Genomic DNA, 11,734 nt, shown 5'->3' with positions numbered 1-11,734 from the left:
AAGCTGAGCAAGCTAAGAGTGGATGTTCAAACTTTCAAACAAAAAGATGGTGAATCCCTCTATGAAGCTTGGGAAAGATACAAGCAGCTGACCAAGAGATGTCCATCTGACATGTTTTCAGAATGGACCATATTAGACATATTCTATTATGGTCTCTCTGAATTTTCGAAAATGTCATTGGATCATTCTGCAGGTGGATCTATTCACCTGAAGAAAACGCCTGAAGAGGCTCAAGAACTCATTGACATGGTTGCAAATAACCAGTTCATGTACACTTCTGAGAGGAATTCTGTGAACAATGGGGTACCTCAGAAGAAAGGAGTTCTTGAAATTGATGCTCTGAATGCCATATTGGCTCAGAACAAAATGTTGACTCAACAGGTCAACATAATCTCTCAAAATCTGAATGGATTGCAACATGCATCCAACAGTACTAGAGAGGCAGCTTCTGAAGAAGCTTATGATCCTGAGAACCCTGCCATGGCAGAGGTTAATTACATGGGTGAACCTTATGGAAACACCTATAACTCATCATGGAGAAATCATCCAAATTTCTCTTGGAAGGATCAACAAAAGCCTCAACAAGGCTTTAACAATGGTGGACGTAATAGGCTAGGCAATAGCAAGCCATATCCATCATCTTCTCAGCAACAGACAGAGAACTCTAAACAAAACAATTCTAATTTAGCCAATATAGTTTCTGATCTGTCAAAGACCACTTTCAGTTTCATGAATGAAACAAGATCCTCCATTAGAAATCTGGAGGCACAAGTGGGCCAGCTGAGTAAGAAAGTCATTGAAACTCCTCCCAGTATTCTCCCAAGTAATACAGAAGAGAATCCAAAAGGAGAGTGCAAGGCCATTGATTTAATCAAAGTGGCCGAATGCACTAAGGAGGAGGAGGACGAAAATCCTAGTGAGGAAGACCTCCTGGGACGTTCCTCAAGCAAGAAGGAGTTTCCTATTAAGGATCCTGAGGAATCTAGGGCTCATCTAGAGACCATAGAGATTCCTTTAAATCTCCTTCTGCCATTCATGAGCTCTGAAGAATACTCATCCTCTGAAGAGAATGAAGATGTGACTGGAGAGCAAGTTGCTCAATACTTAGGAGCTATCATGAAACTGAATGCCAAGTTATTTGGTAATGAGACTTGGGAAAGTGAACCTCCCTTGCTCATTAGTGAACTAGATACTTGGATTCAGAGAACTCTACCTCAAAAGAAACAAGATCCTGGCAAGTTCTTAATACCTTGCACCATTGGCACCATGAGCTTTGAGAAAGCTCTATGTGACCTTGGGTCAGGGATAAATCTTATGCCACTCTCTGTAATGGAGAAGCTGGGGATCATTGAGGTACAACCTGCCTTGTTCTCATTACAATTGGCAGATAAGTCCATAAGACAAGCTTATGGAATAGTAGAGGACGTGCTAGTAAAGGTTGAAGGCCTTTACATCCCTACTGATTTCATAATCCTAGACACTAGGAAGGAAGATGATGAATGCATCATCCTAGGAAGACCTTTCCTAGCCACAGCATGAGCTGTGATAGATGTCAACAGAGGTGAGTTAGTCCTTCAATTGAATGGGGACTACCTTGTGTTTTAGGCACATGGCCATCCCTCTGTGACAAAAGAGAGTAAGCATGAAGAGCTTCTCTCAGTTCAGAGTCAAGAAGAGCCCACACAGTCAAACTCTAAGTTTGGTGTTGTGAGGCCACAACCAAACTCTAAGTTTGGTGTTCAAACCCTATATCCAAACTCTAAGTTTGGTGTTGGGACTACACACTAAATTGACCTGATCACCATGTGGCTCCATGAGAGCCACTGTCAAGCTATTGACATTAAAGAAGCGCTTGTTGGGAGGCAACCCAATTTTATTTATCTAATTTTATTTTATTTTGTTTCTTGTTATTTTTGTGTTTTATTAGGTACATGATCATAAGGAGTCACGAAAAAAATCAAAAAAATTAAAAACAGAGTAAAAAACAGAAGAAAAAAATTTTCACCCTGGAGGTAGCGCAGACTGGCGTTCAACGCCAGTAAGGTGCATCTGGCCGGCGTTCAACGCCAGAACAGAGCACCATTCTGGCGCTGAACGCCCAAAACAAGCAACAACCTGGCGTTAAACGCCAGGATGGTGCACAGAGAGGACGAACTGGCGCTGAACGCCAGGAACAAGCATGAAACTGGCGTTCAACGCCAGAAACATGCATTACATGGGCGTTGAACGCCCAGAACATGCACCAATGGGCGTTTGAACGCCAGAATGATGCATGAAGGCATTCTACATGCCTATATGGTGAAGGAATGGTATTTATTTTCACCTCAGGATCTGTGGACCCCACAGGATCCTCACCTCAGGATCTATGGACCCCACAGGATCCCCACCTACCATATTCCCACCTTACCTTCTAATCCTAGTTTTTGTGATTTGAATACCCCATGTCACAATTCCCAATATTCTTCATCAATCACCTCAATTCCTCTTCCCAATTACCCCATTCACCATTCACATCAACCCCCCTTCCCCATAAACCCCACCTACCCTCATAAAATTCAAATTCAATTTCCCACCCATTCCCACCCAAAATGGCCGAACACCCTCCCTCCCTCTCCCTATAAATACCCTTCCATTCTTCTTCATTTTCACAACAATAACCCCTTCTTCTCCCATATAGCCGAACCCTCTCTCTCCCTCTTCACCATATTCTCTTCTTCTTCTTCTACTTTTCTTTTCTTTCTTGCTCGAGGACGAGCAAAATTTTAAGTTTGGTGTGGTAAAAGCATAAGCTTTTTGTTTTTCCATTACCAATGGCACCTAAGGCCGGAGCTTCCTCAAGAAAAGGGAAAGGGAAAGCAAAAGCTTCCACCTCCGAGTCATGGGAGAAGGAAAGATTCATTTCCAAGAGCCATCAAGACCACTTCTATGATGTTGTGGCAAAGAAGAAAGTGATCCCTGAGGTCCCTTTCAAGCACAAGAAAAATGAGTATCCGGAGATCCGACATGAAATTCAAAGAAGAGGTTGGGAAGTCTTAGCCAACCCCATGCAACAAGTCGGAATTCTAATGGTTCAAGAGTTCTATGCCAATGCATGGATCACTAGGAACCATGACCAAAGTATGAACCCAAGCCCAAAGAATTATCTCACAATGGTTAGGGGGAAATACTTGGATTTTAGTCCGGAAAATGTAAGGTTGGCGTTTCACTTACCCATGATGCAAGGTGATGAACGCCCCTACACAAGAAGGGTCAACTTTAACCAAAGGTTGGACCAAGTCCTTATGGACATATGTGTGGAAGGCGCCCAATGGAGAGTAGACTCCAAAGGCAAGCCAGTCCAACTAAGAAGACTGGACCTCAAACCTGTAGCTAGAGGATGGTTAGAGTTCATCCAAAGATCCATCATCCCTACAAGCAACCGATCTGAAGTTACTGTGGATCGGGCCATCATGATTCATAGCATCATGATTGGAGAGGAAATAGAAGTTCATGAAATCATCTCCAATGAACTCTACAAAATAGCCGACAAGCCTTCACCAATGGCACGGCTAGCCTTCCCCCACCTTATATGCCATCTATGTTACTCAGCTGGAGTTATCATAGAAGGAGATGTCTCCATTGAAGAAGACAAGCCCATCACAAAGAAAAGGATGGAGCAAGCAAGAGAAGCCTCTCACGGCCTTCAAGAAGAACATGAGGAAGTGTATCATCAACAAATGCCTCAAGGAATGCACTTTCCTCCCAACAACTATTGGGAGCAACTCAACACCTCCTTAGAAGATTTGAGCCATAATGTGGAACAATTAAGGGTGGAACATCATGAGCACTCCATCATTCTCCAAGAAATAAGAGAAGATCAAAGAGCAATGAGGGAGGAGCAACAAAGGCAAGGAAGGGACATAGAAGAGCTTAAGGACATTGTTGGGTCTTCAAGAAGAAGACGCCACTAAAAGGTGGATTCATTCCTTGTTCTTTATTTCTTTCTGTTTTCGGTTTTTAATTGTTGTGTTTATCTATGTTTTGTGTCTTTATTTCATGATCATTAGTATGTAACCATGCCTTAAAGCTATGAATAAAATCCATTAATCCTTCACCTCTCTTAAAAGAAAAATGTTTTAATTCAAAAGAACAAGAAGTACATGAATTTCGGATTTATCCTTGAATTTAATTTAATTATATTGATGTGGTGGCAATAATTTTTGTTTTCTGAAGGAATGCTTGAACAGTGCATATTTTTGATCTTGTAGTTTATGAATGTTAAAATTGTTGGCTCTTGAAAGAATGATGAACAAAGAGAAATGTTATTGATGATCTGAAAAAAATTCATGAAATTGGTTCTTGAAGCAAGAAAAAGCAGTGAAAAAGGAAGCTTGCGAAAAAAAAATGGCGAAAAATTGAAAAAGAAAAAGAAAAAGCAAGCAGAAAAAGCCAATAGCCCTTAAAACCAAAAGGCAAGGGTAGCAAGGATCCAAGGCTTTGAGCATCAATGGATAGGAGGGCCCAAGGAAATTAAATCCAGGCCTAAGCGGCTAAATCAAGCTGTCCCTAGCCATGTGCTTGTGTCATGAAGATCCAAGTGAAAAGCTTGAGACTGAGTGGTTAAAGTCGTGATCTAAAGCAAAGAGTGTGCTTAAGAGCTCTGGACACCACTAACTGGGGACTTCAGCAAAGCTAAAGTCACAATCTGAAAAGGTTCACCCAGTTATGTGTCTGTGGCATTTGTGTATCCGGTGGTAATACTGGAAGACAAAGTGCTTAGGGCCACAGCCAAGACTCATAAGTAGCTGTGTTCAAGAATCAACATGCTTAACTAGGAAAGTCAATAACACTATCCGAAATTCTAAGTTCCTAGAGACGCCAATCATTCTGAACTTCAAAGGAAAAAGTGAGATGCCAAAACTGTTCAGAAGCAAAAAGCTACAAGTCCCGCTCATCTAATTAAATTAATATTCATTGATATCTCTGAATTTATAGTATATTCTCTTCTTTTTATCCTATTTGATTTTCAGTTGCTTGGGGACAAGCAACAATTTAAGTTTGGTGTTGTGATGAGCGGATAATTTATACGCTTTTTGGCATTGTTTTTAGGTAGTTTTTAGTAAGTTCAAGCTACTTTTAGGGATGTTTTCATTAGTTTTTATGTTAAATTCACATTTCTGAAATTTACTATGAGTTTGTGTGTTTTTCTGTGATTTCAGGTAATTTTTGACTGAAATTGAGGGATTTGAGCAAAACTCTGAAAAAGGCTGACAAAAGGACTGCTGATGCTGTTGGATTCTGACCTCCCTGCACTCGAAATGGATTTTCTGGAGCTACAGAACTCCAATTGGCGCGCTCTCAACGGCGTTGAAAAGTACACATCCAGGGCTTTCCAGCAATATATAATAGTCCATGCTTTATTCGAAGATTGACGATGTAACTTGGCGTTAAACGCCAAGTACATGCTGCTGTCTGGAGTTAAACGCCAGAAAAACGTCATGATCCGGAGTTGAACGCCCAAAACACGTCATAACTCGGAGTTCAACTCCAAGAGAAGCCTCAGCTCGTGAATTGATCAAGCTCAGCCCAAGCACACACCAAGTGGGCCCAGGAAGTGAATTTATGCATCAATTACTTACTCATGTAAACCCTAGTAGCTAGTCTAGTATATATAGGACATTTATCTATTGTATTAGACATCTTTGGTCTCAGTTTTGTTTTATTCTTCATCTTACGAGATCATTGATCACGTTTTGGGGGCTGGCCATTCGGCCATGCCTGAACCCTTTGCTTATGTATTTTCAACGGTGGAGTTTCTGCACACCATAGATTAAGGGTGTGGAGCTCTACTGTACCTCAAGTATTAATGAAGTTCTATTTTCTTTTATTCAAATCTCTCTTATTCTTATTCCAAGATATTTATTCGCACCCAAGAACATGATGAATGTGATGAGTTAGATAACCCTCATTATCATTCTCACTTATGAACGCGCGTGATTGACAACCACTTACGTTCTACATGCAACAGAGCTTGAATGTGTATCTCTTAGATTCCCCAACAGAATCTTCGTGGTATAAGCTAGATAGATGGCGGCATTTATGAGGATCCGGAAAGTCCAACCTTGTCTGTGGTGTTCCGAGTAGGATCCTGGGAATCCGGAAAGTCTAACCTTGTCTGTGGTATTCCGAGTAGGATTCCGGTAATGAATGACTGTGACGTGCTTCAAACTTGCAACCTGCTGGGCGTTAGTGACAGACGCAAAAGAATCAAGGGATTCTATTCCAGTAGGAGCGGGAACCAACCAGTGATTAGCCGTACTGTGACAGAGCGCGTGAGCATTAGTTTTCACTGCGAGGATGGGATGTAGCCATCAACCATGGGTGATGCCTCCAGACTGATTAGCTGTGCGAGTGACAGCCACATAGGATATTTTCCCGAGAGGATTGAAAGTAGCCACAGCTGATGGTGAACCCCTATACAAAGCTTACCATGGAAAGGAGTAAGACGGATTGAGTAGAAGCAGTAGGAGAGCAGGCGTCCGTGAGCTCTACAGCATCTCCATTCCGCTTATCTGAAATTCCTACCAATGAATCTGCATAAGTATTCTATCCCTTTTATTATTAATTTTCGAAACCCATAACTTTTTAATCTGCCTAACTGAGATTTACAAGGTGACCATAGCTTGCTTCATACCAACAATCTCTGTGGATTCGACCCTTATTCACGTAAGGTTTATTACTTGGACGACCCAGTACACTTGCTGGTTAGTTGAACGGAGTTGTGAAAATAAACAGTGCCATAAGAGTATACAAAAGAACATGTGATCACAATTTCGTCCACCAGTGCTCTTGGAATTCAAGATCTCCTTTGTCTCTCCCATTTTGCCCCCTCTACATATCCTTGGATGATTGGGACTGTGACTCACTTCTGGAACAGAACTACCAACAACTTTCACCTTCCTTGTGGGATGATGAGTATGTCACTCCTTGACGTGGCTACCATCACAGGGCTTCCAATAAACTCCCCTGAGTTCAACTATGAAATTATTCCTGAGTGATGATACACAATAGGTTCTATGACCTCCTACAGTCAGGGGTGACAACAGGGCAGGTAGAGGCGGGTTTTTGCTCTACCCGACCCCGTCCCGCCGTACACCAACCCGTATAGAACTCGCCCCGCTTCTACCCGTGGGTAGTAAAACGTTGAACCCTAAACCGCCCCTGCGGGTACCCGTCCCGCCCCTACCCACCCCTATAATTATTAAAATCCAATAAATAAAATTAAATTTCAAAATTTATATAACCATCATCACATACATAACATAAATTAAAGTAAAAATTTAAATATGATACAATATTATTAATCATTTACTAATTATTTTACATATATTATACATATTATATATTGAAATAATATATATATATATCGGGGCGGGTAGGGACGGGTATTACCTAAACCCGACCCGCCCGCCCCTCCCAAGAACCCGCCCCGCTAAAAACCCGTCCCGGTGCGGGGCAGGTAGGGGCGGGGTGGGTACCCGCGGGTTCGGGTGGTATTGCCATCCCTACCTACAGTGAATTTATTGCCCATCATAAGAGTGCAGACAATGAGCCTGTAACAGATGATAAACATGTGACATTTTTTATTTTATTGGCTAAATGCCATAGTCTTCTATTCTCAAAGTGTTCAGATGTAGAAGTTTTTTTTATCCCCTTGCTGCCCTGTTGCATGAGGGAAAAACTTTAACTTGGCGAAGTTGCTTCTAGGGCACATTTTTGAAGAACTTGGCCAATTTGTCAATTATCTTCGAAATAACTTCTTGATTAGCACGGGAGGTCCTCTCTGGCTTCTCCAACTCTGGCTGAACTCTGTTTTTTAAAGACACATGATAAAGCCTAGAAATATTGGATCTGACAAGCAACACATTAAACCTGTGCGTCTTTCAGGCAACCTCAAAGAAAAAGTCGACAAACCCCCACAAGAACTTCCATAAGGGTATATCGATTTCAATTGAATTCTTTGAAATCACCTTTATTTGAACTTGTCCTAACCTTATTTCTTTTCTCAGTTACAGATACAATCATCGAGCGAAAGCTCTTCTGAAGATAATGAACCCTCTGTCCAAAATCTTCCTGCTGCCCCTCTAGACTCGGATGATGATGATGAAGCTGACCCAGCTTCTCAATTGATTAAAAAAAAAGAGACAACCCATTTTGGTAGATTATTTTTTTAATATATTAAGTCTATCAGACTTGCACTCAACAATCTTATGCTGCTTATTTCAGATCGAGACTGTTGCTCAATCAATTTCTCCTGCTCTTGTCTCTGATTAACCCATACAACAAAATCAACCAAGGCCAGAACAACATGAATTTCATTCACCAGTCCGAACCATTACACTTGCTGAACCCACTTGGGTAATTCCTCCAATTTTAACTGAAACACAAGTGATTGATTTATCAGAGGAACAACATTCACCATCTCAAACTGCAGCCATTGATCACACTCCTTCACCAGTTCAAGCTAGAGCCCTTTGTTGATCTCAAGCGGCCCCTTACTCTGACTCTCCTCCCTGAGTTCCAGAATCCAATTCTGACTCACTTTCTCGAGTGCCGAAAACCATTGCTCCTGAATATGATTCATCTACTCGAATTCAAGAAACTATTCCTTCACCACAAAAGTCTTTCAGTTCACCCAGAGGTGCTGAATTTTCAACTTCTCATGTCTTGGAACCATCTTCCGGAACTCCTGGGATGATTCCCCAACCAAATGACGATGATCTAATTAGATTGGTTAATTAATATTTTGAACCAACTTGTTCAACAAGACAATGTACACATTTCTACACCAACACCTGAAGGTACTATAACATCTGGTCTTCCTCTTGAACTGAATAAAAATACTCAAAAACAGTTGATAACTCTCCTTAGGCTCCTATCACATTCTCCTTTTGAATAGACTAACCCATCAGGCTTGCAATTGATCTTTTCTGAAATTCTAAATTCTTCTCTTGAGTTTCAAGTTCCAGCTCAGCATTCTTCCAAAGTCGTGAAATTCATGAAGATCGCCAATGACTATGTTGCTGCCCAGAACAAGTTACAAGAAATTAGAGAGAAAACATCCACACTCAATTCTGAAACAGAGGACCCTAATGCAGCTCTTCAACCAAATGAAAGCTTCTTGCGAAGAATTTAATCTAAGGATCTCTCAAGCCTTTACAGCTCGAGCCCATTATGTCAAAGAAAAAGAAGAACTCAAAGCAGAATTAATTCGGATCAACCAGAGGATTGCTATAGTTGAAGAAAGAATAGCTGTTCTAGACCTTCTTCTGACCACTGCTCAGCGCAAACAACAGCAACTTTTCAAGGAGATACATACTATTGAAATCAAACAAGAGGAACGTGTGAGGCAACTTGAAAAAATTCAACATGAAGAATATGAGCAGACCAAAATACTCTCGACCTTGGACAGTGAGAGAATTCAACTGTATTCTGACTTAGGAAAGCTCCTAGCACCTTTTATTTTTCCGCCTTAGAATATCAATTATTTGTAATGACATCCTTTTATTTCCAGACTTGTATTTTAACTTTGGTTTGACAGACAATGGTATTGCTTCAAATACTTTCCATTTACCGAATTAACTATATTCCCAGACTCGATATCTTTGATTCAATATGCATTTCCGGAATATAATTCGATAATTTGAAAAGGTCCCTCCCAAGTATGGGACCATTTGCTAAGAAATCTTGACTTCTTTTTCATTGGCAAAATAACTTTCAAAATCAACTCCCTAATATTGAAGCATTTCTCCCTTACTCGACGATTATAACTTCGAGCAATGCTTTCTTTTTGTCGGATCATATTTTCAAGCGCCAATATACGCTCTGAGTCTAAATCATTTAACTCATCAAATATTGCGTTCCAATAATCGTCAATTGGCAAATCATCTTGCTTCAACACTCTCAAAGTACTAAAATTAATTTCCAATAGCAAAACGGCATCATGCTCATATACCAGTTTATAAAGAGAAATACCTGTTGATCCTCTTGGAGAATTACGGTAGGCCCAAAGTACTTGGCTCAAAGCCTCATGCCAAGTTCGAGATCTGCTTCCGATTTGCTTTTTAATCAAATTGATCAAAATTTTATTTGCTGCCTCAACCTGTCCATTGGCCTGTACATAATAAGGGATTGAAGTAACCATATTAATGTTTCTTGAAGCAACAAAGTTCTTTATTCGCTGACCAGTAAATATAGTTCCTTGGTCAGTACTCAATGTTTGAGAAATCTCGAATCAATGAATTATATGTTTCTCGATAAAATCTATTATTTCATTTTGTCCAACCTCTATCAGAGGAACCGCTTCAACCCACTTCGTGAAATAATCTATTGCCACCAAAATAAATTTGTGGTTTTTCGATGAGGGGGTGTATCAATCCAATTAGGTCTAAAGCCTAACCTCGAAATGGCCAAGGCTTAATGATCGAATGCAACTCAGATACTGGAATCTGTTGCATCACTCCATGGTGTTGACACTCTTGACAAGCCTTCGCAAAATCAATACAGTCTTTAATCATAGAGGCCAATATACATGATTTCGATATAAAACCTATTTCATTTTCATCCCAACCTGATGAGACCACATATACCTTTATGGACTTCTCCTAAAACAATGTCTTTATCATCTTGACTTAGACATCTCGAAAGGCTCCCATTGATCCCTTTCTTATATAACTCATCAGCCATTAAAACAAAATTTGTTACTTTTAATTTTATCTTCCTATCAACTCGATTACTGGAATTCCTTAAATACTCAGCAATAGATTTTCTCCAATCATTATCTTCCCATTCATCCAAGCTAAAGCTTCTCGTTCATCTATAGGCAATAAAATTTGGCGAATTTCTGCCAATTTTTTCTATATTTTGGGGCCTACCTTATATCTTGAAGCAATCTGGGCCAACTCATTGGCAATTTTATTTTGGATTCTTGGGATATAAACTAATGAAAATTTTTGAAAAGAAGTTAACAACTCCCAAGCTGTTGCCAAATATTTCTGCAACTTCTCATTGTTACACTTAAACTCTTTCGATAGCTGCTATAACACTAACTGGGAATCCCCTAAAATCTGAACTTCCGAAGCACCTTTCTCAATCAAAATCTCAAGACTGAAATAAAAGCTTCATATTCTGCCATATTATTCGACCAAGAATATTTTAGCTCAAACAGAAATTTCGACGGTATTCATTCTGGTGAAATAATGAGAATTCCTACCCCCTGCACCATCTTTATGCTTCGATCCATCGAAATATAACTTTCAATAATTGACCTTAACGTCAAGCACATTTGCCCCCTGGTTCCTTTGCACTATGAACTTTATCGCATGATGCTGTGCTGAGAAATTGCAGCTTTGCGCTTGTTTCTATACATCCAGAAGACGTTGTTCTTCATCCCGTTCTGAACCTGCAACATCTCCTCCCCTCTCACTTGTGGCGCAAAGAACAATGCTCTCAACGTCTCCACCACAATCCTTGGCAACCCGATGAAAAGTGATTTGGATCCACATGTAGAAGTAGAAGATGCTTTTTTCTTCGGCGAAAATGCTGACAAGAACATGTTCCTTGCTATTGAACCAGTGTGTTGTGGGGGCAGAATCAAATTGAATGTGAACACACTGTGGATGTAGTTATTGCCTTCCGCAGAGTTATAGATTTGGAGCGATTTGCATGATGGTTGAGCAAGGAATTTCCCCGGCAT

General features: G+C 40.4%; 1 protein-coding gene across 1 annotated transcript; it reads right to left on the bottom strand.

Moving 5' to 3' along the window:
- Positions 1-11,353: 11,353 nt before the first annotated feature.
- On the bottom strand, positions 11,354-11,734 carry LOC130945932 (60S ribosomal protein L2, mitochondrial-like). The gene has a single exon (XM_057874621.1). The coding sequence runs from the start codon at positions 11,732-11,734 to the stop codon at positions 11,354-11,356; it is 381 nt and encodes a 126-aa protein (XP_057730604.1).

This window comes from Arachis stenosperma, chromosome 8, assembly GCF_014773155.1.
Source record: "Arachis stenosperma cultivar V10309 chromosome 8, arast.V10309.gnm1.PFL2, whole genome shotgun sequence".
NCBI lineage: Eukaryota > Viridiplantae > Streptophyta > Magnoliopsida > Fabales > Fabaceae > Arachis > Arachis stenosperma.
Note: the sequence above shows the minus strand (reverse complement) of the source record. Positions and strands in the feature narration are given on the sequence as shown.

Excerpts from the sequence above, each read along its gene's own strand:
- LOC130945932 (XM_057874621.1), bottom strand. The coding sequence starts at position 11,734 with ATGCCGGGGAAATTCCTTGCTCAACCATCATGCAAATCGCTCCAAATC.